Below are 26,711 nucleotides of genomic sequence, written 5' to 3' on the forward strand. Positions count from 1 at the left end.
TTTTTAAATTTTATTTATTTATTTGAGAGAGAGAGAATGAGATAGAGAGAGCACATGAGAGGGGCCGGGGTCAGAGGGAGAAGCAGACTCCCCGCCGAGCAGGGAGCCCGATGCGGGACTCGACCCCAGGACTCCAGGATCATGACCTGAGCCGAAGGCAGCCGCTTAACCAACTGAGCCACCCAGGCGCCCAAGTGAATCTTCTGTAAACATTCCTACACCAGGGGTCATTGCATGGACATGTGCTCTCATTTCTTCCCAGTGGATACACAGCAGCAGGATTACTGGGTCATAGAGCAAGCCTATTTAATTAAGAATACCTTTGGTAGTTGCTAGGAGTTCCTATCACTGGCACACGGTCGAGCTGCTTCGGTCCAGTTTGCTTGCATCTGCATTACCTCATGTTGTCCTCACCAAACCCCAGTGATGCTGGCTGAGCAAACATTATTGCCACCTGACCTGGGACCACTGCTATTTGCCCACTACCTACAGCGGCTCAAGGGTCAAGTTCAAAGGGGTTCCAAGCTCTGGAGAGGAGCGAGAAGCACAGAACTCTGGGATTACAAAATTGTTTCCTATGGGAAGCGAGAGCTGAGTTCCAAGAAGACTCACATGCTTTGGGATCAGAATCTCTCTGCTGGGAGCTGCCAACAAGTAGCCGGGCTGGCAGGAGAGTGGAACTCAGCTGTACTCTTGGCAGCCCGAGAGGGCCTTACAAGTTTTGTATCAGAATTGTTCTGCTATTTTAGGTTGGACAATGGTATTGAGGGTATATTTTGTGGGGGGGGGGATTTTTTTTTTTTTTAAAAGAACCTTTATCTTTTAGAGATCTGCGCTCAAGAATGTGTGGACAGAACAGTAGGATTTCTGGATTTGCTTTAAAGAAATCCAGAGGCAGTGGCTGGGGTAGAGACAAACAAGTTTGGCCCTCGCTTAGTAATTGTTGAACCTGTTTTGTTTGGTTATCCAGGACTTTATGATACTGATCTCGCTAATTTTTATATGCTTGAATTTTTCCATAAAAAGGTATTTTTAGAGTAAAACAAAGAGGGGGATTTCTTAGTGATAATAAAGATAGTAGAGTAGGTGCATTAAAAAAAAAAAAAAAGGTTTCCTTATAGCCACAATAGGCAGCGGCTACAGTATGTTCCATTCAAACCGGGGAAAAAATTGAAAAAACAAAACAAAAACAAAAAAAACCAAACAAACAGAGCTTGAGAAAGATTACTCCAGTTTCTGAGGCCAACTCTGAGATATTTTTGGCCCAAAGGGAACACAGGATCAGACAGGCCTAGAGCTCCCCGGGGGCCTCGTTCCTGGGCTTTTTGTTAATAGCGGCTACCAAGCCGCCCTGGGGAGCTGCAGTCCCGGGGAGCGGAGCCCGGGGAGGGGAATGAAGTCTCTACGCTCTGGCTGGAACTGCTTGCTGGTGGGCCTGGGCTCGCTTAGGGCAGCCCGAGAGCCCAGTCACCGGGGCACAGGGGATTGTGGTGACCCAGTGGCCCCGCGGACCGCGGTCCTACCCTTGGCCCTGCTTCGCCTGGCCTGCAGGTGGCACCGAGGCGGCGCGCGGGGAGGGGTGCACAGTCAAGGCCGCAGAGCCCTGGGAACATATGGGGTGCGGGACTAATCCCGGGGGGGGGGTGCATGGCGGGACTCGAGTGAAGAAGAAAGTGACCTTGGGCCGGGACCTAAACACGGGGTTCCAGGGAAAGGAGGGAAGGGCATTTGAGGTGAGGGTGAGAGTCCAAGGCACAAGCCAGGAAGGCCTGTGTGCTATGATTGTGGAGCAGAGGACGCAGGTGCCGGGCAGCCGCACGCTCTGTGCAGGTGGGCCCTGGCCCAGCCCACCTGCTTTCTTGGGCCCCGAAATATTGGAGGGAGGGGAGGGGGTCGCAGCCTGGGACCCCTCCGGGGCCAGACAGGAGCCAGCAGCGGCAGGAAATCTCCAATTTCTAACTTCAAAGAAATGCAAATTAAAATAAGGAGCGTTATCTACACCCTCTCCTTTAAAGATGGGCAAAGATGAAAAGAACGGAGAGTGAGGGACGGCGCTGACGAGCTCCTGGAGCCGGCTCAGTTGCCCCGCCTCGGTGGGAATAGATCTTAGTTAGTAAGCTTTTTTGCGGGTGGCTCAGCAAGTGACACCAATATGTCACCAAAATGTCACAGGTGCCTGCTCTCTGACTTGGTTGCTCCTATAAAGAGAAACCAGAGCTCAAAGAGGCACGCCGACAAGCTGGGGCAGGTTTCTTTATTCCTGCAATGGTGAAAAGGGGGTCTAAGTGTCCACGGGGCGCGTTGAACACTGCGAAAGAGGAGGTCATCTCCGTCTCCGCAGGGAACTCTGTCCACGACATAAGCCAAGGGAAAACAAGAGTGTTAGAAACAGTACCTAGCCTATGACTTCATTTAAAACAGCCCAGAGAGTGTGTACCAATAGTTAACCATAGCAGTGGCAGTGGGGGGCGGGAACAAGAGGGAACTTTCATTTTCTCTTCTAAACTTTGCAGTGGTAATCACCAAATAATACAGAGCGAAAGATGGCGGCAAGCGTGGATTTTTGATAGCCAGAAGAAGTCATCGACCTTTAGGAGAGCCGGGTCTCTGTTCATAAAACTGCATTTATGCATTTATGGTGCACCTGCTGTATGCAGGACCACCAGCTAGGACCTGGGAGCATTGCAGATGAAGAGAGGGAAGGGGCGGGGGTGGGGGTGGGGGGAAACACTGCCCCGTCTTTCCTGAGCGCCCTGTCCCCCGCCTTGGGCCTAGACTCCTGGGATCTGCCAGTGAGCAGTGTCCACTCCTGGCCCCTCTCCTGAGTTCAGTGACCCACACAAGGGTCTCTCGGTCACTCTGTCCCCACCTCCAGGCACGTCTTTCCTGGCACCTACAGTGCTTAAGGCGCCATTAATTTGCCAAATCTTATCAAAGCCCCCGAGGGAGGTATTTTTCTCCCAGTTAGATGAGGAGGCTCAGAACGGTCGCGGGAATTCGCAGTAGCGCGTGTTGGCTCCGCGAGCCACGCTGCCTCCGGATCGCCTCAGCTGTCACTCCGGGGATAAGGTCCGATTTGGGGCTTGGGCTCTGGAGTCAGACCTGGCCCCAACGTCGGATCCATTTTCTTTGCTGTGTGATCGTGCGCAAGTTAGTGATCCTTCCGCAGCCCCGGCTGGGATCAGCTATTTATAGGGGGTGCTTTGAGGATTATAGGCGGCAATGGCTGTAAAGGGCTAGCCTGAGCCAGGCACCATGCTAAGCGCTTTTATGGGCTTGGCCCAAATGAGTTGGCCCATTTTTCAGATGAGAAAACAGAGTCTCCAGGGTGAGGAATCTCGCCCTGGGCCCCATGCTGGCAGAGGCGGAGGCGGCGTGCCCCCCAGCAGCCTCAGTTTCCTCACCTGACAGGCTCCCCTAGGAGCCGCCAAGGCCCCGCCCCGTCCAGGTCCCGCCCCCCCCCCCGCCCGCCCCGCGCGGGGAGCCTCAGCCCCGCCCGCACCGCAGCCCCGCACGCTTCAGCCAATCGGCGGCGGCCGGCGTCGGGTGCACTCGGCCTCGCCCGCGGCCCTCCAGCCTCTGGCTCTCGCTCTGTGGCTCTCAGTGCGCTGCCGCCTCCGCCGCCGCCGCCGCCGCCACCGCGCCTCCGTTCGCTGACTTGGTAAGGCTGGGCCGAGGCTGCGCGCGCGGGGACGGCGGGCGGGCGAGCGGGCGCGGGCCTGCGGGCTGCGGCGGGCTCCAGGGTGGGGCGCGCGGGGACTGCCAGGGCCGGGACCCAGGCGGGGGCGGGGACGGCGGCGCGGAGGGGAACCCCCAGCATCCCCCCCCCCGGACGGCGGAGTTCGTCAGGAGCCCAAAATGGGAGCGCGGCAGGGACTCCCCACCTCCCGCCGTGGATTGGGTCGGGGGCGTCCGCCCGGGGGCCGATCTGCGCGGGGTCCTCCCGTGCGGGTTTGGTGCGGCAGCGGGAGGGATGCTCAACCCTCCGGACTTGGCAGGATGCGCCAAGCTCTGGACTTCCCATTTCCCAGGAGTGGATTGGGTCTGGGGGTACGCCCGAGGGTTGGTCGGCCCGCCAGTACAGTGCAGGAGCTGGAGGGATGCTTGGGTCTCTGGATTTGGCAGGATGCCTCGGGCCTGGGGCCACGAGGGACGCCGGCTCCCTTTTCCTCTCATCCCACCCCTCTCTTAGGAATGGATTGGGTCTGGGGGTCCGTCCGAGGGTCGCTGAGGCTGCAGGAGGGATGCTTGGCCTTCTGAACTTGGCGGGGCGCCACCAACCCCCCTTTCGATCCCGCCGCATCCCTTCCTCCTCCGGGGGTGGATTGGGTCTGGGGGACCGTCCTGGGGTCGCGGGCTGGTCCCAAGTGGGAGCTAGAGGGACTCTGGGGCCTCAGGACTCCCCGGTGCGCCGTCCACCCTCTTCCCCGCGGCTGCCCCCGCATTGCAGCCGTCGGGACACGCCCTTGACGCGGGGCTCCCGGCGCGATCCGAGAGCCAGTCGGGATCGAGATAGGGGCGCTCGGCCGGGGTCCCCGCTTGCGAGCGCCCCCCACCCCCTGGGGAGGCGCTGGGCGCAGGGCAGGTGGGCGCGGAGAGTCTGCCCAAGGTCGCGCCGGGCCCCCGAGCCGCCGCGCGGGGGTGGGGGAGGGGCGTCACGTGACCGGGCCTAGGCTCCCTTGGCCCGGGAGCCCGGACGGCGCGGTCAGGGCGGCGGAGCGACCCGGGCCCCGACGGACGCATCCCCTAACCTCAGCTCCCTCGGCGAGCCTACCGCCAGACCGGTTCCTTTCGTTTTGTTCAGCAAGGCCGTGGGTCAGCGTCTTTGTAATGTAAATTGGTGGTTGGCTTTCGTTCCAGCTGAAGGGAACGAAGGTGAGGCCCAACCTTGCCTTTTTTAAGGAGTTAAAAATCCCGAGTAATTAACCAGGTTCAGTACAGAACAGACTCAGTACTCCCTACTCAGAACAAGGCTTTCGGTTCCTCTTGTGCTCCCCGTGTTGTTAAAATATTTTAAGGGCCGATTGTTGTGGGAAACTGGTAACTTTGTAAGTTACCGGATAAAATGAAAATCTGTTTAACCTTTTTGAAACGTGTATTTTGTTACACCATCTTCTTGCACCGGCGTCCGGTTTCTGGTCATTCCAGATATTCAGGCGTGTTTATTTTCTTCTGAACCTCAAACCGAGTGATTAAAACATGGCCGAACTCACTGGTCTTCTATTTGTGCCAGCAAACATCACCCCCTCTGCCCCCCCCCCCCCGCCTTTCTAAAGTATTTAAGGTGACTCGAGATAAGCGTGGCGGACAGAGGAGGACGTTAATGCTGATGAGCGTGCTGATCGTTGAGGCGAGGCGGTGTCCGGTTCTAAGTCCTCTGGGGCCACCGTGTCTGATACGAACTGGATGCAGCCCTCAGAGCGCGGGTTTTGGGTGGTTCTGCCTCTGAGCGCCGGGGGGTGGGGGGTGCTCCTTTCGCCTATAGAGGACCGGTTTCCTTCCGGTGAGGCGTTGCTAGACCTGACCTCGCACGCTGAACTCCCATCTGCTGGAATGAATCAGAGAAAAGGGCCATCTTTGGGAGTGCACATGCTTCGTATCAGAGTGGCAGAAATTGGCATCATGCACAGGCCAAAATAACCTTTTGAGTTTGTACTGAAAACAAGGGGCCTAACCCAGAGACCAAGGGAATAAACCTGGTGTCCCTGCTGCCGCCGTCCTTGGCCCGACCCTGGACCAGTGGTAACCCAGCGGTCAAGCCTGGGCCTCCGGGGAGTCCCGGGGGAGGGCCCGCGCTTACGCAACCCTGGTCCCTCGTGCCCATTCATAGAAACACTGTTCATTTTTCCTTGGGCTTCGCAGCGAGTCCCTTCCGGACGCGCTTTGGGCGCGCCGGGGCGCGGTGCCGCTGGGGGATGGCATCGGGCGCACTAAGCCCTTAACTGTCCCCAGGGTTGGCCCCGCAGGGCTCGTCCTTCCCAGGGAGAGGCGCTGCGTGTCGCCGGGGGAGGAGGATGGCAGCGCCGGCGACGCGCGCCAGCTCGCTCCGGAAGGTCTCTCCGAGCCGGGCGGGTGGAACAGGATCTGAGCGCCTGGGACGCGCCTGGCCGGGGGCGGGGCTCGTGTTAACCTTTCCCCTACTTTTCGCAGCCGTCACGTGACGCTCGCGGTGGGGGGCGGGGCGGGGCGCGCCAGCCGCAGCTGCCGGCCGTGCCCTCGAGGACGCGTTCCAGGCGAGCAATTAAAGACGCAAGCCTGAGCTTCGAGGGCGGTGGGAAGGTGGGAGGCGGAAACGCGCGCCCGCTCAGGCCCGGGGCTGGTTCTGCACTTTGATTCGGAGCAGTTTTTCCTTTGTTGGAGAAGAGGTTTAGTCATTCTGCGTGGTTATTGCTGGCAGGCCGGAGTTCTGCTGCTGGAAGCCTCAGCTTCACTTCCGGAAGAATTGGTGCTTTTTAAGGTTAAAATAAAATCGGCATGTTTAGAGTGTGTTTCGGAGATTCTCCGTCCCTTACTTTAACGAGGCTTCTTTTTCCCAAATGGTTTGAGCCACTCCTGAGCTTCTCCCGCGGGGACTTTGCTGTTTTAAAGATAAGTAATACAAGCACACGGTCCAAAATGAAGGCGGTGCATATGGGAACAAAGCGCAGAGTTGGCCTCCGCACCTGGGTCCCCGCTCCAGAGACAACCACCCTAACGGTCTTTTTGATGCCTGTAGAAATAGTTTAGGCTGTACAGGTCGTGTTGTTTTTTTTTTTTTGTCTCTTAATTAACGCAAGTAAGGAATATGTTCTGCTTGTTGATTTCTGACACTCTGTTCTCTCTTGTGAACTTCACCTTTTACCCCATGCAAATACTGGGTGGACCTTGGGTTCCCAGCAGACCCTGGGCTGAAGCCACCTGACCTTTTTGGGTTAAGGTGATTTGGACCCTCAGTGCTCCGGAATGTCCACCTTTAATGTTGTGTGGGTTGTTTTTCTGCCTAGGAATGTTTTTGGAAGTTAATAATTGAGAGAAATATTGCGGCTGAGGTAGGCTTTCGTCTCTGGGTGTACAGTGTGATATTTGCCACCGTGGAGGGTTGGGACATACGGTGGCCGCTGCTGTCCTTGGGAAAGATTATCCAGTACTTGTTGGACACCAGTTATTTAGGTAAAAAAGAGAGGACTCCATACCTCGAGGGTGGTGGTTGACCCACCCATCCCAGGAACCTGAGTGTCCCTAAGTTCCACCTGCTACCTTTGCTTCCCATATGGTTCTTAAACTCGCCTTCCTCCTCATTCCTGTGAGCCATAGTGGGAATTCAGATATTTATCAGCTGGAAGAATGCTTGAGACCCTTTCTCGGCTGGATTGCTGCAGCCTTCTGATGCCGGGGGGGGGGGGGGGGGGGCGGGGGGGGCGTCCTCGGGCAGGGACATACGGGCGAGGGAAGCGAGGAGCAGAGGAAGGAAGCTGTTGGATTCTTCCACTCAGTGCCCTTGCTTTGCCTTGTTACCATGGTCAGGGATTTCTGGGTGGGAGACCTGCAAGCTTGTTACTTCCCACATCAAGGGACTAGTGACCCCCTCCTCCCACCAGTATACCGGCTTCCGCCGGGGCCTTGGGGCTCTTGATTCCCATTGCACACACCTCTGTTGTTAATGATGCCTTGGTGGGAAATCGGCCTCACGAGGACCGGGGATGTCAGGTTTCTGAGGAGTCAAGCTAGGGGTTAATTCCTTCAATTTAGAAGCCCCTCCCATCTCCTCCCACTGCCCCACTAAAAAGTAATACATGTTTATATTAAAAGCAAACATAAAATAACCTTGCTTTTAAGAAATTGTCTTAGGCTAGAACTCAGACTTTATTTCTTATGAAAGCCTTCCTCGTTTATGAGATAATGCATCTGTCACTAATTTTCCTAAATGTCAGCTCCTCTGCTGCCCTTAAAAAGACTTAACGTGAAGAGTTTTGGTTTCTTTCTGTTTTTTCAAACACGCCCTGTTGCACAGCGGGAAGTACAATAAGGTATCCTAGAAATGAACCAGGAGCCCTGCTACAAGCTGAATGCCAAAGTTAGATGGTCTGGGAGGTATCAGATGCGGCAGCGTGTGGGAGGGGGAGGGGAGAGTGAGTGGGAAGGGGTCTAGTGTTACGAAGGAGGAGGCAGATCCACATGGAAGCCCACGTTCCTGGAGCGTGGGACTGTGGTTGGGAAGGTACACTGTGTTCCTGCGTTAAAGGCGTAATGTGGTGTTGGGTCCATCACTTGATGTGAGGAGTGGATATTCTGCATGCTTTATGTACCAGGAAACAATCTTAGGATAAGGCGATGACATTTGCTCAAGGTCTCTGTCTCTCTCTGTCTCTGTCTCTGTCTCTCTTTCTCTCTCTCCCATACACACACACACAGGCTGAGTACGTGGCAGAGCTGGAATTCAAGTCCAGATCTGTGTTCTCCAAAGCTTGTGCTCTGTCCTTGTAACAGGCTGCTTCCCAGACCCCTGTGCAGGCCGAGGGCCTGGGTGTTAGAGCCCCCCCCCCCCCCCCCCGCCCGCTGGATGTGACACTGAATCAGCCGCGTGTGTTTCTGGGTTTCCAGTTCCTCATCTGTCGAATGGTGCCTCTGACACCTGTCGCTCTGTCTCATAGGAGGGGATCCGGTAAGAGGCCAGATGTGAACATAGTTTCAAGGGTGCGAAATGGGCACGGGTTCTAGCAGATAATACCATGGCCGCAGGCAGGTTTTTATGGATACGACTGAGCTCTCCAGTCCCTGGACTGGGACTGGGGCTTGACGAGTTCAGTTGCGCTTCTGGGTGTAAAGGTGGAGAACATGCATGGGAAATCCACCCTGCCCCTGGTTTTAGGAAGATTTGTGGGAGCAATGTCCTGGTATGAGGAGAGGTTCAGGGGTCTCTTCCAGCAGCAGGACCGCTGTTGGTGTGGCTGGAGGCAGGTGCTTATGGGTATGCATCTGGAGAAAAATACCTGAACGGATAGAGCGGGTAATTGGGGCCTGCCTAGACATTCTGTATTTTCTTTATAAAAATGTACCTTTGGTGGGGCTCCTGGGTGGCTCAGTCCGTTGAGCATCTGCCTTTATCTCGGATCCTGATCTCAGGGTCCTAGGTTCAGCCTCACCTCAAGGCTCAGTGGGGGAGTCTGCTTCTTCCTCTTCCTCTGCCCCTCCCCCCGCTTGCGTTTTCTCTCTCTCTCAAATAAATAAAGTCTTTTTTTAAAAAAGTGACCCCCAGTGACATTTCCTGAATTCTTTGCTCTTGCTCAGATCATATTTCTCTATATTTATCTGATTAGTTTATTACTTACTGAAGTGGGGCAATATCAGGTATAAATTTGAACTTGCTTTATTTTAACAGTAGCTCAGTGGGCAGAACCTGTGTTTTTCTGGAGCCGTAAAACAAAGTATAATGATTCAGAATTCCCTCTATAATCTGCCTTGACTCTGCATATTTAGCCCATAAATATGAATGGTGTGTTATGATATACTTCACCGCAATACATTAAATGTATGGCCAGTTAATTAGTGCAAATGTGGAATGCCCTGTTATGAATTCAAGAGACAACATTTCATTAATGACAGTTCTTGCACCTTTCTTGTACATGAAGCCTTCCCAGAGACGTCGAGTGAGTTTTGAGTCTCCCATTCTTGCTTCTAAGGTGCCTCTGTCGGGTTAGGGAAATGATCTGTATTTGTGTAACACTTACTGAGAAAACACAAGATGCAATTATGGAGAATCCCGTCTGGAAGTGGCTCAGAGAGTGTATACGCCTACACACAGGTGGAGAGGGGCCCTTTCTGTGGATCTTCCCTTTATTGCTAATTTTTGCCTGCCCTAACTTCTCACCCTAATTGTGAACACGATAGCGGGAATACTAAATACCGAAGGAGCAAGAAGGAACCTGAATAAAGTCGTGAGCCCTGCTCCACATGCAGGTCTGGGGAAACCCCCTGGGCTCCATGATAGCTTTCCAGAGCCTTCCGGGTATTTTCCTTGAAGTGACGCGGGGAACAACACTGAGGCTGGCCTGGGTGCCACCTTGGTAGCCCTACTTGGCAGGAACGTTAGCCACCCTGGAGACGGAGCCAGCTTTGTGTAGCCGAGCAGAACCCTCCCAGGCCCCGGTCGCTGGACCTCGGAAGAATAGACCACTGCTCTGTCCTCCAGGAGAGACCAGGCTGCAGACTCTGCCCGCGGTGTCTCCTCTCGAGAGTTTTTCCAGGGGGGTGGCCCGAGTGTCATCCAGGCCCCCAGCTTCCTCTCTGGTGAGGGGTCCAGGCTGTGCTCCTGGAGACCCTGCCTGGTGTTCATGCAACGCTAAGCCGTTGCTTCCTGTGGGTAACCTTTCCTCTGAGGAGTCCCAGTGCAGCAGCTGCTGACCGCTAGAGGGGAGGGGGCCGCTCTTTGCCGGACTTTAATAGCAGGCAGGGCCCACTGCCCCTGTGTGTGAGTAAATTGTGCAACTCTCGTGGAGAGACTGGTGCCTGCGAATAATTTTAGCGTTGGCACCCGTCGTGTTTGTAGTTACTGTAGTTTTATTGCTGACTGCAGTCACATCGTTTCGGTTACAACGGAGTGACCTAATTTTATATTTGTGTAGCTTTAGGACTCTTGCGTGGAACTTTTAATGGAGTACCTACCACTTAACTTGGCAGGTGAGCATGTGGGGTTTGGAGCTGGACGTGAGTCTGATCCCCAGCTCTGCTGGTTGCTGGCTGTGACCTTGGACAGGTGTCTTGACACCCTCACGTTGGTCTGCGCCTTGGTAAATGAGTGCCCATCTCTAGTGGGAATGAAATGGGTCACGCGGGTGAGATGCGTATCACCTTGTCCAGACCATGCCAAACAGTTTGGCAGAAGGAATATTTTGTACCTTCGTTGTTAAAAGCACAGAGACCAATCTGGATGCCGTTATCAGTCTATCTGCCTAGTTACCTTCCTCTCCTTATCTGTTGGTTGAAAGACCTCGGACAGCACCTAATTGCATGTTTTGGTTGGACGTCACATAGCAGGTTTTATTGTTTGTTTATTACGGAGGAGATTTCCACATCTGAATTTCCCCCGGGCCTGTTTTAGAAGCTGGTTAAGCACTTTGCATTGTGCTGACCTTTCACCTCCTTTCCTTAGCCCACTGCCTGTCCCAGAATCCTAGGGGTGGGGAGGGTGCTGGGCCAGTCTTCTCCTGGAGGGGGAGGGGACCCGGCTTAGGGATGGCGGGTGTTGTGATTGGCTGGCCACTGACCTTGTAGTTGGAGAGTTATGGTGAAAAAGAGTTGATTGAGGAGGCGGAGGATGGAAGGACAAAGTAGGCACATCTGGAAAACAGACCAATTTTATTGGCCAAAGCTTTAGGGAGTGGCACTGGTCAGAGTTACCAGAATTAAAGTAATCTGACTGAAATTGAACAAGGTGGTGTAACATCCCGCCTCCCAGATCGTTCACCTGGCATCCCGTGTTGGAGAGCTGTCTGTGGCCCTCAGTGGAGTCAGGGTTGAACAGGGACTTGTGTCCTGGAGACACCCCCCCACCTTCGTTGGGATTGATTAAATGAAGAGTCACCTGCCAGCCAGTGTCAGGAGAATCACCAAATGAAACTGGTAGGAATCTGTTCTCTGGGCATGTGGGCCCAAAGGCCGCCCTATAGCAGGGGAGTTTGAAGCTAGGTGTGAAGCCGGGACATGGGAATGGAAAAAGAGCAGAGGGCACCCCAGCTGTGAGTTGGAGTTAGCAGGCCCCCTGGTCATGGTCAGGGGGGCCTGGCCCAGGTGGGGGACCAGGGGAATGGGCTTGGGAAGCCGTAGGAACAGCCACATAATAGACCAGCGATGTGAATTTATAAAAATTGTGGTAAATAGGTCGTTGCTCTCAACCAGAGCGCCTTACTCTGGATCTTGGTGTCTTTCCAAGAGCGGATTAGAGTAAGATGCTTAAGCGCTCTGGCACAGACCTTGGAGGATCTCTCTCCTGGAGTGGCCTTCATGATCTCTAACGTCACATCATCACATGGTGGCCATGCTCAGCCTGGGGGTGGGGCCCCCAGGTATGTTCCAGGCAAGGAGGTTCGTGCAAGCTCACATGGGATGGGGCTCCCGGGTGGGCTCTGCACCTGACGCTGCCCGAGGGGTTGTCTGCAGTGCCCGGGAAAACAAACAGGTCCTCAGCCCCGCAGCCTGCCAGACCATATAGACGGAGAGGGCTTTCTGTCTTCGGCACATCGGATAAATTTCTTCACGTCTCCACGCAGCTGGGGGCTGCTGCCTCACGTGGTCACTTCCAGTTTACCCCTGAGCTGGTATGGCAGGTGCAGAGGGAGAGGTGGCCTTACATCAAGAATAGTCCCCAAGGGGCCTTCCCTGGGGGGCCCAGCCAGACCTGGGGGAGGGGCAGCCAGCTTGTGCTCCCGGAAGGTGCTTATGCGATCACTCTGTTCCCTCCCACTCAGATTTCTGGTCTGAAGGCCTCTGAGAGTTGCTTGGTGATGATTCCAGGGAACAAATGAGTGACCGAAAGGGGAGTTCAGCTCTCTTTTCATGTGTCCGTGTTTTCTTTGCAAACCGCTCCCCCCCCCCGCCCCCCGTCCTCTCTGCTTCTCTCGCCCACGTTCTCATGAGAACTCGGTGCGCAGGTGTGCATCCTGCCAAGAAGGTGGATCCCAGCGGTCATGCCATGTATACTTTGTCCCCGGAGAAGCCACCTCTTTACACCCAGGTAGATGGGTGCTCAGCGGGGAACAGTGCAGGGACAGGGGACCTTTCCAGATGATCAGGCTCTGCTGCTTGCACCCAGCACAGGGTGGAGGCACGGAGAGAGGACACTCCAGCCTGTGTGTGTCCGGGCCTGGCAGCCAGTGTTACAGTAGCAGAAACCGTGTGAGGGTGTGTGAAAGATGAGGGATTCTGCTGCGGTCGATTCGCCTTAGTGTCGAGCGGAGGTGTGCATGAGACGCAGAGTCGTGTGTGCAGGTGCAAGTTAAAGCCCCAGGCAGTAACCTGTGGGGGGCTGACTCCTGGGGTGCAGAGGGGCTGGAAGAAGAACCACTGACCCCCAGCTCAGAATCCTGAGGATCCCTGAGAGGGGCAAGCGGCTGGAGCCGAGAAACTGCGAGAGTCTACGTGCCTGGTCGCCTTCTCCAGGAAGAGGAGGACATTGAAGGAGGCCAGCGCCCAGAGACTAACAGAGGCTAGCAATTTAGTTGTGTATCACCTGTGGGCCGTGGCAGAGCCCCCTGGCAGCCCCAGGAGGCAGGGAGGGGGTGCTGCCTGCTCACCAGGTCCCCCGGGGCCCTGCTGTGCCGTGGCCTTCGCTGCGGCCCTGGAAGGTTGTAGGGATACAGAGAAGAGGCTGCCCCACGTGGCCTGCATCCAGACGCAGGCCCGGCCTGCCAACTGGCCCAGGGCCCTTCCTCTTCCTCCTCAGGGTGTTGGGGTTCCCAGCTGCACTGACAGAGTGACAGGACAGCCGTGCCTGGCCAGGGCCTCCACAGAGGCCGACCCAGGAACGGAGAGTTGGAGACCAGGCGATGTCAGGGCGATCTGGCTGGTTCATAGGTATTCTGTAGTTACCTGTGTGCATGACGTCTTTTTTTTTTTTTTTTTTTAAGATTTTATTTATTTGACACAGAGAGACACAGCGAGAGAGGGAACACAAGCAGGGGGAGTGGGAGAGGGAGAAGCAGGCTCCCCGCCGAGCAGGGAGCCCGATGCGGGGCTCCATCCCAGGACCCTGGGATCATGACCTGAGCCGAAGGCAGACGCTTAACGACTGAGCCACCCAGGCGCCCCTGTGCATGACGTCTTAAGATTTAAAACTTGTAGGACAGAAAACAGTCCTGCCGTGTAGCACAGTAAAATTCCCTGGGGCTCTTTCGAGGCCCTCCTCATTCCTGGTTGTCCGTGAATGAATGAATGGCTGGCCTTCTCCCCACCCCCCCCCCCGCCCCCGCCCCCGCCCCCGCAGGAGGTTGCCTCTCCCCTCCCCCAGCCTCCCGTGTGGTCAGACTTTGGGCAGTGGCGATGGTCGCTGTGTGTCTTCATCAGTTACTCTGGCTGTCCTTTTGGGGAGACTCGGAGGTGGGGGAGGCGGGGCAGGCAGGCAGGTTCACCCGCACCCACCTGGGTGAAAGGTGAGGGTGGGCCCTGCGTCGGGAACCGAGATAGCAGTTCCTGCTAAGGGTGTGGTAGGTCAGGGGTGCTGTGATCTGACAGAGAGCCTTTGTTGTTGTTATTCTAGGTGTCATTGGGTGTGGGTGGGTCGGGTAGATAATCCCATGTTGTGAATGCCCAGGAATGCAAGGGCAGGCTTGCTGTGGGAGGGCAGCAGCCCTGGAAACGGACCCCTCCTTCTGATTTGACTTGGTCTCGGTGCACAGGGTATGGGGCCTCACCTTGCTCTGCGGAGGCTGGCTTGTGGCTCGTGGGGCTCGCCGGGGAGATGTGTCCAGAAAGGTGGCCACTGACAAGCACTGGAAGAGGCTGGGAGCTTTGAAAGTTAGTGTCTGATTGTCCAATGTAGCACCGAGCTACAGCGGACAGGCGTTTTATTTCGTTAAACATATTTTAAGAAATGATTAAGAGAGGATCACAAAACTACAGAAGAAAAGAGACCAGCATAACAGACCCCTCCATGTGGCCACTGCCCGACTTCACCAGTTCCCACACGTGGCAGGTTCATACCTCCGTCCCCTCCACCCCCAGTGATTTTGAAGCAGACCCTGCACTTGACAGAGGACGAAATTGCACTGATACATATTTCAGTATGCATTGCTAAAAGACAGCAGCTCTTTTATTTTTAAAGATTTTATTATTTGAGAGAGTGAGTGAGCGAGTGAGAGTGAGCATGAGCAGGGGAGAAGCAGAGGGAGAGGGAGAAGCAGACTCCCTGCCGAGCAGGGAGCCCAGTCCCCGGACTCCAGGATCATGACCTGAGCCGAAGGCAGACCCCCAACCGAGTGAGCCACCCAGGCGCCCCAAAAGGCAGCTCTTTTAAAGAATAACCACAGTATCCTACGCCCCCTAAAAATATTTAACTGTTAATTCCTCGATGCAGTGAGCTGACCGTTGCTTGGAGGAGTGAGTGGGACACTGGCGGCCCCGCCCACCTGCGTTACAGATTTGAGGAGAGAAGGTTTAGGTGCATTAATGTTGAATAGACGACACTTCAGTTTCATGAGGCGGCTTTTTTTAAATAACCGCTTTATTGAGGTGTGACTTAGCGCACTGTCCCCTACGCCCATCCAAAGTGCACGCTTCTGTGGTTGTGAGTCCCTTCGCAGACAGGTGCACCCAGCACCACAGTCCAGATTTCGAATGTTTTCCTCACCCCAGACAGAAACCATCCCTCCCCTCAGCCATCTACCCCTCTCCGTCCCCTTGCCGTGTACCCCAGCCCCCGCTATTCTGGACACTTTGCGTACATGGAAGTGTGCAGTGCGTGGCCTTTTGTGTCTGCTGCTTTCCTGTAGTAGGAGGTTCTTGAGGTTCATCAGTGTGACAGTGCTCTGTTCCTTTTTAACAAAGAACGCTCTGTTGGATGGCTAGACCCCATTTTATCTACCCGCTCATCAGGGGAAGGACATTGGTGCTGCTTTCGTTTTTTGGTTATTGTGCCTAATGGTGTTTTACAAACCTGTGCGTGCAGGATTTTGAGTGGACTCGTGTTCAGTCCTCCTGGGCAGGCAGCTGGGAGTGGAAGCTCGGGGCCGTGTGCTCAGGCCATGTTTAACCTTTTGAGAAACCGCCAGACTGATCTCCAGCGTGGCCGCCCCATCGCGCGTCCCCACTCACAGCGCGTGGGGCTTCTGGATTCTCTGTGGCCCTGCCGGTACCTGTCACCCTTGATCTTGCAGGTTCTAGCCGTCCTGGTGGGCGGGCCATGGCATTTGGCCTCGGTTTTGATTTGCGTTTCCCCGACGTCTACAGGAGGTGGCATTATAAGTGTAAATTGTTTCTTCTTCTTCTTTTTTTTTTTTTTAAAGGAGGCTCCGTGCCCAGCATGGAGCCTGGCGTGGGGCTTAAACTCACGACCCTGAGATCGAGACCTGAGCTGAGATCAAGAGTCGGACGCTTAACCGACTGAGCCACCCGGGTGCCCCTGTAATTGTCAGTATTTTTAAACGTGAGGCTGCGGATGCCAGGATAGAGGGTGGGATTTTCCCTTTACTAGATTTGCACAGGGAGTGTTCCAGACCTTTGCCTGCCCGTTCACTAATTACTGCGGTGGCTCGGAGTGGGAGGTCAGCCCAGGGCAGCGCCTTGCCTACTGCAAAACTAGAAAAAGATTGCTCATTTAGGACTCTTATCTTTGGTTTTTAGTTTGAACCAATCCGAATGAGCAAATCCTTAAAGTCAGGGTTCTGACAAGGCCATTGACTCCTGGCAGGGAGACCGCAGGTCCTCTGTCTCGCCTCCCTCTCTCTCCTCGGCAGAGGTTAGATCCCCGAGCGAACACCAGACCCATACCTTCGGATAGAATCGGCTACAAACGCTATGTTTAGGTTCCATCTACTGCCATTAATAGTCCCTCGTGTCCTTATAAAGCCCTTGAAAGATCTTACAAATCATCGAAAGGGTGGCCAGTCTGTAACTTTGTTTGCCCTGCTTCTGGCTCTGCAGAATTATTTCTGTGACACCCACCTCCCGCCGAATGGGGGGTTTGAAGCCTTCTTGAAGAGGGGTTAAGAGTTAACCTTGAGGCGCCGGCAGGATCCTCAAGCCACTTGGATAGCTTTTTGAGAAAAGGATTCAGAGCTGTTGGGACACCCTCTTCCACATCCTGAATTATCTGCAGGAGGCATTTGCTTGGAGATCTTGCTGCTTTCACACGTGGGATCTTTTCCTTCAAAATTGGCCAGGCTAGGGAGGTTGGCTCCATGCCTGCTAAATAACACATAGATCATCGTGAACACTTTGCAGATCACTTTAAGCTAAGGTTATTCCCAGGGGATTGCAGTCTTTCCGACTTGCTCTTTTCCTTCATAGTCAAAGTGGAGTCGTAGGTTCATGTGCGGACACTTCCCAGGGGATGCCCACCCCGGCCTCTCCCTCTGCCCCCAACGACGTCACATGTGGTGGGTCCTCCCCTCCTCCTCCTCCTTCTTTAAAAGATTCATTTATTTGAGAGCGAGCGAGCATGAGCAGGAGGGGCAGAGGGAAAGGGAGAGAGAGAATCTCAAGCAGACTCCCTGCTGACTGTGGAGCCCCACGTGGAGCTTGATCTCACGACCCCGAGATCATGACCTGAGCCGAAACCAAGAGTTGGACGCTTCACCGACTGAACCACCTGGGTGCCCCCAGAGTGGTCTTCTTGAGAACAGAAATAGTAACTTAAGGCCCTTGGATGGTTTTCCTTCACCCTTCGCATAAAACCCAACTGCCTCCCCTGACTGCCTCTGGGCCTTCCTCTCCAAAGTTAGCTGCCTGCCGTTGACCCCAGCCACCCTGTCCTTGACCTGCTCTTGACCTCTACCTAGAGTCCTGTTTTACCTTTGGGCCTGAAAGGTTTGCCCTCCGCCGATCCTTCTGGGCTTCCGTGTCACCGGGGAGGTCCCCTCTGACACCCCCTCTTCTTTTGGCCTCCCTGTCTGAGCTGGTGGAGGGCAGGAGGACTTTTCTGCCAACATCTCGATCCTCCCTGTGGCTGGCATGTGGGAGGCAATCAACACACGCTTGCCGAAGGAGCCAGTGAATGCAGGCTGCGTGCCTCTCGGGGCCTCTCGTGGGGCGCTTGTTCCAATTAGCTGAAAACGAAGCTAGTTTGGCTTTTGTAACTGGGCATCTTTGAAAGCAGGATACCTGTTGATTTCGGTTGGTCCTCCACCCACACTCGGTGGGCTTCAGCAGGTAAAAACAGGAGAAATAGTTGGTGATAAGAAAACACACACATGATTTTGGATTTTTGTTACGGTTCATGGTAGCTTCCCCCCCGCCCCCCGTTAGTTTCCTTTCGATTGTGGGGCGCTCTGGCAGAGTTTAGGAAGAGATGGCTTGGTCCCACGGCTCCAGAAGGTGGCAGAGGGGCCGGCTCTGCTGGAAGAAGGCCGGGAGGTGCTCCATAGTCCCCAAGGAAGAAGACAGGAGCCAGGGGGAAGGGAACCAGAAGAGACCTGGCTCTGAAGCTGTTGAAAGGAGACACGCTTTCATTCGTTGGGGCAGGGTAGGTAGCCCAGAACCAGCCTGCTTGCAGGAGGGTGAACTCCCCCCTAGTTAATGTTCCACCCCTTGGGTTGTTGACCCAAGCCAGTCACAGCCTCCGAGGAGGAGGAGGAGACCTGGCTCCGTCCGTAGACACGCATAAACACCCACTCCTGAGGATTCTGTGCGCCTCCTTCTCATGGAGTCTTTTGTGCTGCCTGAGATGGTCTCTCAAGCCAACAGCCGCATTGCATCCCAGAGTCCAGAGATAAGGGGTTCAGGGCCATCACGGACTCATCTGTGGACCCTCTGGGTTTCTTCTGTGCCAGCCTCCAGGCAGCTGGTGGGTGGGGATGAGATTGGCAGGTGGTTAAATGGCCACCAGCTTCCTGGGTCAGCTGGGTGTGGCCTGGGCTGCTGGCCTGGAGGGATGGTTCAGTGGGATGGCCAGGGCCGGGGGCCGGGGGTAGGGGTTTCCGTGGGTCTGGACACTGGAGGCTCGGGGATGGAGGTGGTGGTGGGGGGTGCCACTCCTGGACTCCACTGGCCACCCCGGGCCTCCCAGCAGAGGCGACAGTGGGCTGTGCAGTGCTGCGCAGGCGGGGGAGCGGGCGCTGCGAGGGGGGTCTGTGAATGGAATATTAAGTTTGTGAGATGGCTGGGAAAGACTTCATGCAGAACGAATCCCAGGTCTGGGTGAGGGGTTTTCTTTTTTGTTTTTTTAAAAATTTTTATTGTTATGTTAATCACCATACATTACATCATTAGTTTTTAATGTAGTGTTCCATGATTCATTGTTTGTGCATGATGGGTGAGGGGTTTTCTAATGTCCAGTGACATGCTGGCTGCGTCACACTCTGCCCTCCTCCACATCCTCCTAGGAGATTGCCGAAGATGGCAGAAGCTCACCAAGCCGTGGCCTTCCAGTTCACGGTCACCCCGGACGGGATCGACCTGCGGCTGAGCCATGAAGCCCTCAAGCAAATCTATCTGTCTGGACTGCATTCCTGGAAAAAGAAGTTCATCAGATTCAAGGTTGGCCAATCCTTGTTTAAATCTGTACAGTGTTCACTTCAGCATCCGAGAACATGTGTAGGCACTGGTGCGGCGGGGAGTGTTTGAGTGCTGATCGGCATGCCCGATACTCCCTCGGTACTTAGGAAACGCTTGCGTGTACACACCAGCTCACTGACTTCTCTGAGGCGGACGGGGGCAGTGGCTCCCTCTAGGCAGGGGCGTGGGGGCTCAGAGAGGGTGAGTGACCTGCTCAGAGAAGCAGAGGAAAGACTAGAACCCATGTCTCTGAGTCCAGCACTCTTTACACCTTGTAGAAAAAGGATTGTTTCCCAGCTGTGCGCACGGCAGTGAATTTATCTAACAGATGCCTCCCTGATAAAATAGTCCAATGTTGAAATACATGTGTAAATTCAAGCAGCGTTAACTTCCTATGTTCTCAATTCTGTTTACCTGAAAGCCTGGAAATGTATTCACTGGTTTTAATCAAGCACGAGTCTTGTTCTTTTAACTTATTCGTAATTTAATTTATTTCGAAAATCACGGAAGGGTTAAGATGCGTGTTTGGAAAGAATTCAAACGGGATGACCTTTCATCAGGTTACCTGCCCGGGGAATGAGGAAAAACTCCTAACTATTTGTTTTCCAATTTCCTTTTCTGAGGGTGTAGCTCAGAGAAGGGCAGTTGAGAAGGCCCAGGAGCCAGAGTAGGGTGAAAGCAGTGAGTCAGAGAAGGGGGCCGGGCCCCTGGGAACAGGCCTGGCAGGACAGGCTAAGCACACTGACCACACTGTCCAGAGTGTGGCTCTGGGGAGGAGGCGCCACCTACAGGGGGAAGCGCACGTTGTCACCTGACCTTGCCGGGAGCAGCTACCCCCCCCCTCCCCCCCCCCCCGCGTGCTCAGATCCGGGAAAAGAGAGGCTTGGGTGCAGAGCTGGGGCCGTCAGTCACTGCAAGCCAGTGGAAATGTTCTCTGGTTTTCAAGAGGTGACACAGGACCGCGTGGCTGGCAGCTGGACGGGCTGCAGGGGGAGGCTGGGGTGAGCGGGAGACCTTTTAATCTGGGCCCTTCCTGCCTTCGTTGTAATGTCATGTAATGTACATGTACGTATCTATCCGAGAACACCAGGAGAACCCCCACTTTGTTTAAAATCTTTTTCTCAAAAATAAATAAATAAATAAATAAAATCTCTTTCTCTTACGCTTCTAGACAATCGGAAACCCAGTGGGAATGGCATGTAGGGATGCAAAGAGCTCCTAAAAGAATTCAGATAAGCTTTGAGAGTTTTCTTAAATCCATGTCTTGCTCAAATCAATCTCTTGTTAAGATGGCTTTAGTAAGTTATATATATATTTTTTTAATTAGAAATGTTGAAACAAACACAGAAATAAAAAGAATAAGGAGCCACAAGGCTCACCTGGGTTCCAGAATTTTGTTTCATATCTGTCTTCTGCTCCTGCTACTTTTTTGGGGTTTTTAGGGTGGGGAAGTACAGGGGTTTGGCTGAGGGATCGTACAGCAAATTCTCAACGTGCAGTCAGGTCTCCTGAAAATACTTGGGGATTGAGCAGCCTCTTGATTCAGGAGTGGCAGGAGGGGTGGTTTTGGAGCTGGGGGTCTTGGGGCATCCCAGGTGTAGCAGACTGGGGAGAGGACATCATGGTTGGCTCAGTGACGTCCTTAACTCGAGGGTGTCGAGAGTCAGTCTGGGTGGAGCTCGGGAATCAATGTTAAACTCATGCCTCGGGTGATTCAAATGTCCTGGGGTCACTCTCGGGGTATCTGCTTCAGGGAGGGATTTGGCTCAGAAATAGAGGAAGAGAAGGGGCCGGAGGCTCTGGGGAAGATTTTCTATAGTGGTCACTTAGCCACCATGAACTACAAAGGCCTCCTTCCCCCTGCTGTCATTCCAGTGCCCCCATCACCAGGAGCTGTGGACTTTGTGGGCAGGACAGTACTCATGGTGCATGTTCTGTTTCTAGAATGGCATCATCACTGGTGTGTACCCGGCGAGCCCGTCCAGTTGGCTCATCGTGGTGGTGGGTGTGATGTCAACCATGTATGCCAAGATCGACCCCTCGCTGGGGATAATTGCAAAAATCAATCGGACCCTGGACACGACGTAAGTACTCTTTTTCAAATCTCAAATTGTCTCGGAAGTTAGCGACTTTTGTTGCTGACATTTTTATGTCTTTTCAAATATAATGGCCATCACTGTTCTGATTCCATTTGAAGCTTGGCTATTCTCCTGTAGGCTTTCTTCTGTATTAAGGTCCACAGGGAGTTTGGAGTCCCTCATGGCCCTTTCTCTGAAGACGGCCTTGGTCCTGGGTTGCGCTGGGACTTCATGTCAGGGCCCAAGGTTGTGGTCAGTGTGCTTAGCCTGGCTGCAGGGTCCTCAAAAGGAATTTCTGCTCCAGGAGCTGGTCCTGGGCACGGTCAGCTCTTTGCACTGGGGTCTGTGACCCTGAGAACTGACTGCTCTGGGCAGTCAGCCCCTTAGCTCCTTGTCCGAGTGGCTCAGAACCCCGGTGGGAACCCCAGCACTCTTGAGAGTTTCTGGCTTTTCTAGGAGCTTGAAAATAGGCTCTCTTTCTACCATGATTTTTGGCCTAGAGGAGCCTCTGGGCTGGTAGTTTCCTGGAAAGGTGGACGTGGTGCCTGGGGTCCCACGTGGAATGTGGGCATGCCCTCGAATGCATTTATGGAACCCCTCTGACGTCCTTTCTTCCCTCCAGTCCCAGGGATGGCCCTAACACCTGTGCAGGGTCCCCTGGTGGTCGGACCCCGCACGGCGGCGACCTCGCTTACGAGGGTCTCCGTTACTCTGTGTTTGGCCCTTGCTCTAGAATACTTGTTTTTATTTTCTGATTGGAAAGGATCCCCCAGTACCTCCAAAACCACCGTGGCGGTTCCGTGCCAGACCTTCGATCCTGTTTCTCAGTTCCTTGTTTACCCTGGTCTCTTACTACAGAAATCATGGTCCCGAAGTCCTCAGCCCATAGGTGGGCTTTGGTTTTGGTCCGGGGGTTGCATGGGGAGGCTAGGGCCCCCTGACTTTCCCGGGTTGTGTTTGTGGTGTCGGCAGCTGGCCTAAGCTAAGCAGATGAACTACGGGCCTTTTGATAAAATAGTGCCTTGCTGGTTGTATGGCTTTCATATTGTCCCTTCAGGAAGGACTAAACTGGCAGGGTAGGACTTCAGGTGGAAACCCCCAGCTCATGAGTGAATTCAATTCTGATTACTCTAAAGAAGTAAGACAGCTGTTTTCGCTTAAAGGCGTGAACTTGTATCTCCTGGAGTGGGTGCCCCTTCCTCCCTCTTCCTTCCTGTTCAAAGCCCAGAGTCCAGCCGAGTCGCTCATGGCCTCCAAGCTCCCTCAAGAATGCTGGCCCGTGTCTTTATAAGCGTCTGCAAGACTTCGAATAAAAATTCCATCATTTCAGGGGAAGCGTGCCTGGGCTGGACCCCTGCCAGATTCCCTGCTCTGCCTGGTGCCCAGGGACGCCGAGGCAGGGACCCTGACACTCTCCACACTCCGGGGAAACCTTGCTCCTCTGTCCTTGCGACCCCTGCAGACAGCTGGTCCTCTGCACACTGGGTCATGCTGTTTCTGCGTACTTTTCAGACTTGTGGGTTTAACGTGGAGTTTTAATGTACTCTCCACTGTGGGCTCTTAACACTGGATTATATTTAGAAGTGTTGGCTATTTAAAGCCCTTTATAATCTGGGTCTTTATACGATTTGTTTCTTTGTCCCTCTAAACCAATTGCGGTGAACTGGGCCATCCTTGGCCCAAATTTAGAAAGACCAGGTTAAGGGTCAGCGTCTTCCCAGGCTCGAAGGTCGTTCTGGAACCATCTTTCCGGAGAGCACCTCCGACTGTCTGAGGTGGCTATTTTCACAAACGCAGACGTACTAGGCTGGGTTTGCTCTGTGTCCATCCAGCTCCTGCCACCTCGGAAGGACAGTGCTCTTTCAAAGAAAGCTTTTTTTTTTTTTGCTAATGCTTTTCATTGAAGCGCCCATGTGTATATTATAGAAAAAAAAATCACAACACAAGATTTGACAAGTTATATGGACACAAGTTTTGGAGCAAAAGTATCTTACCTTGAAGATAATTTGTTTCAGTGTTGCTTAAATATCAGAAGGCGTTAACTTGGTGGGTTTTAAATACTGGAGGTATCTTTAGGTTATGAGTACATTGGTGGTTTTAATAATTTGAAGCACACTGGGGCGCCTGGGTGGCTCAGTCGTTGGGCGTCTGCCTTCGGCTCAGGTCATGATCCCCGGGTCCTGGGATCGAGCCCCGCATGGGGCTCCCTGCTCGGAGGGAAGCCTGCTTCCCCCCCTCCCACTCCCCCTGCTTGTGTTCCCTCTCTCGCTGTGTCTCTCTCTGTCAAATAAATAAATAAAATCTTAAAAATAATAATTTGAAGCACATTGAAATAATTTTAAAAACGAGACATAATTGACATAACGTTTTATTAGTTTTAGGTGTATAACATAGTGATTTGGTAGACGTATGTAGCTCAAACTGATTACAAGTCTAGTTAACTAACATTCATCTCCACATATAGGTACAGAACTTTTTTTCTTGTGATGAGAACTTTTAAGATCTACTTTCCTAGCAATTTTTAAATATACAATATGGTATTGTTAACTGTAGTTACCATGATCCCTAAGACTTTTTTATCTTATAACTGGAAGTTTGTACCTTTTTTAATTTTTTTTTTAAGATTTTATTTTTAAGTAAAATCCCACACCCAACCTGGGGCTGGAACTCACAACCCTGAGATCAAGAGTCACACACCCTACCGACTGAGCCCACCAAGCGCCCCTGGGAGTTGGTACCTTTGGACCACTGTCCCTCCTTTTGCCCATCCCCTGCCTCGGGCAACCACCAGTCCACTCTTTGTATCTAGGAATTTAAAGATTTTTGTTTCAGATTCCACGTATAAGTGAGATCCTACAGTAGTAGCTGCCTTTCTCTGTCTGACGTATTTCGCTTGGCATAATGCCCCCAAGGTCCATGGTTGTCACAAATGGCAGGATTTCCTTCCTTTTTATGGCTGAATAACATCCTGTGGTATTTATGTAGCACACCTTCATCCATTCACCTGTCGGTGGGCACGTAGGTGGTTTTCATGTCCCGGCTGTTGTGGATGATGCTGAAATGTACATGGGGGTGCGGGTATCTCTTCGAGAGAGGGATTTCACGTCCTTCCGATAAATACTCAGAAGTGGAATTGCTGGATCATAGGGTAGTTCTATTTTTAGTTTTTTTGAGGAAGCTCCATCTTGTTCTCCACAGCGGCTGCACCAACAGTGCCCGAAGGTTCCGTATTTTCTGTGTCTTTGCCAACATTTGTTATTTAAGTCCTTTTTATTTTATAACTAGCTTGTGGTTTCCAAAACAGCTAGAACTAAAAACAAAACCACCAAGATTTTTTACAGTCCCATCTTTACCATACGATGTATCTCTTTTCTTAGCAAATGAAAATATTTTCTCTCTTTAAGTTTATCATTTAAATGACCATTTTTTGGGGCACTCGGGTAGCTCAGTCGGTTGGGTGTCCAACTCTTGATTTCGGCTCAGGTCATGATCTCAGGGTCCTGGGATCGAGCTCCATCGGGGGCTCTGCATTCAGTGCAGAGTCTGCTTGAGATTCTCTTTCTCCCTCTCCCCCAACCCCTGCTCACGCTAAGTAAATCAAAATCTTTAAAAAAAAAAAAAAAGATTTTATAACATGAGTTTCTCCACAAGTATTCCTGCCTAGATCAAAAACAAGCTCCTTTGATATAAACAGCTTTAATAGTTTTCCCAAATGATCTGAGCGTCTCATGAGTAATGGCGAAATCCAAAGTGATGTTTGAGGAAGAAGAAGGTTCAGGGAGGGAACAGCCCAGATTTGCTGTGAGCACCCAGCTGAGGAGGTGCGGGTGGACCCAGGGCGTGGGTTTCGTCGCGGGCAGGCCACCACCTCACACGTCCCCCGTCCCCTTTCCTAGACCCTGGAGGAAGTTGCGCGTTTTCCCCGAGGACACAGGAGGCTTGGTTTGTCCTGAGGACGGGAGAGTGATGCCTGAGCCTTTGAGAGTTGGGCTGGCGCTAAGGGAACCTGGCGTCCCCTCTTGGATTCGGGGCGCCTCACGGCTTGTGTCGAGGGATGGCCGCTCCGGCTGGCAGTGCGTGGCATCCCCGCTAACGTGTGCTCGGCTCGTGTCCTCTCCCTAGCAGCTGCATGTCCAGCCAGACGAAGAACGTGGTCAGCGGCATCCTCTTCGGCACGGGCCTGTGGGTGGCCCTCATCGTCACCATGCGCTACTCCCTCAAGGTGCTGCTATCCTACCACGGCTGGATGTTCGCCCAGCACGGCAAGATGAGCCGCGCCACCAAGATCTGGATGGTAATGACCCCCACTTCACTCTTGGTGCCGAACTGGTGTGGATTTTTTTCTGACCACTTTATTTGGGGGTGCGCTTGACGTGCAGCAGGCCCCCTCACTGTTTAGCAGTGTGCACGTAGAGGTAAGTGTGCACCTGTGAAACCGTGGTCATTATCGGTGCCACCAGCTTAGCTCCCCACCCCCCAGAGCGTCCTCATGTTCCACCCCACTTTGCCTGCGTGGTAAGAGCACGTAAGTAAGATCTGCCCTCTTAGCAAAGGCTTAGGTGTGCAGGGGTGGCGCTGTCAGGGGCCCCATGCCCCGCGCAGCCGCCACCTCCCTCACCACAATATTCGTCCCTTCCGCGTCTGGCTCGTCTTACGTTCACAGGGTCTCACGTGAGTGGCTTTTACCTTGAAAGGGGTTTCCTCGGGGACCTTTCCCCTTCCACACGTGGTTGGTTGACCTGGGAGCTGCAGGGGCTGATTCACCGTGACTCACAAGTGTGGGCTGAAGAGTATTTTCCTTTAATGGTGTTGGAGAGTTCTGAACGTGGTATATTAGAGTCTGCTGGGTTTGCCATCCAGCTTCCCCTTCAAAGAAAACTGACGCCCGTCCACTTTGGAGCTTTTGTGACCAGCTCGAAGGCGGGCGCTCGGTGGTTTTCCTCGCCGACTGGTCCGACCAGGTCTCCCCGGGTCGCCCCGTGCTTCAGGCCATTCGGCTAGCTCTCCTCGGCTGCAGCCTGGTGTCCCTTGGTTGCCACGTGTGTGGAGGCTTGCCCCAGTGTCCCCCGGGGGCTGCTCATGAGAGGCACCCCGACGCCCGCAGGCCTCACTTCTCCCCGACCGACTTCCTGCGCTCACCTGGCTGGAAGATGGCTGATTTCCAGAGAAGCAGAATCTAGCCCCCAGCAGAGAGTTCCGAGGGGGCGCCTGCCCTGTATGGAATAAGCTAAACGGTGTTCCCTAGGATGGCATATTCCTGGCTCCCGTCCGGCTGAGTCCCAGCTGCCCCACGTGAGCCCGAGGAATTCCTCGGAGGTCTGGTCAGCAAGAGATGACCCGTTGTTAACACCAAGTTTGGATCCTTCCGGATGAAAGCAAGGGCTGAGAGGAGGCAAACGTGTGCCCTCTGCCAGGCGTGAGGGGCCGCGGTGCTGCTGCGTCCTGGGGTTG

The 26,711-nt window shown here is 53.7% G+C and overlaps 1 protein-coding gene across 2 annotated transcripts in view; it reads left to right on the forward strand.

The window, feature by feature from the left end:
* The first annotated feature begins 3,539 nt into the window (after positions 1 to 3,539).
* CPT1A (carnitine palmitoyltransferase 1A) overlaps positions 3,540 to 26,711 on the forward strand; it is a 50,562-nt gene continuing 27,390 nt past the window's right edge. Inside the window, exons 1-4 of one of the 2 annotated variants that reach the window (XM_028117840.2) lie at positions 3,540 to 3,661; positions 19,011 to 19,164; positions 21,127 to 21,266; positions 25,383 to 25,554. In XM_028117840.2, coding sequence (XP_027973641.1) covers positions 19,024 to 19,164; positions 21,127 to 21,266; positions 25,383 to 25,554 — 453 coding nt within the window. In that variant the 5' untranslated portion in view covers positions 3,540 to 3,661; positions 19,011 to 19,023. The remainder of the gene's footprint in view (positions 3,662 to 19,010; positions 19,165 to 21,126; positions 21,267 to 25,382; positions 25,555 to 26,711) is intronic. The other variant, XM_028117841.2, reaches the window with a different exon arrangement.

The sequence above is a fragment of the Eumetopias jubatus genome, unplaced genomic scaffold, assembly GCF_037043125.1.
Source record: "Eumetopias jubatus isolate StellerSeaLion01/CBP00866 unplaced genomic scaffold, mEumJub1_p1.0 scaffold_13, whole genome shotgun sequence".
Taxonomy (NCBI): Eukaryota; Metazoa; Chordata; class Mammalia; order Carnivora; family Otariidae; genus Eumetopias; species Eumetopias jubatus.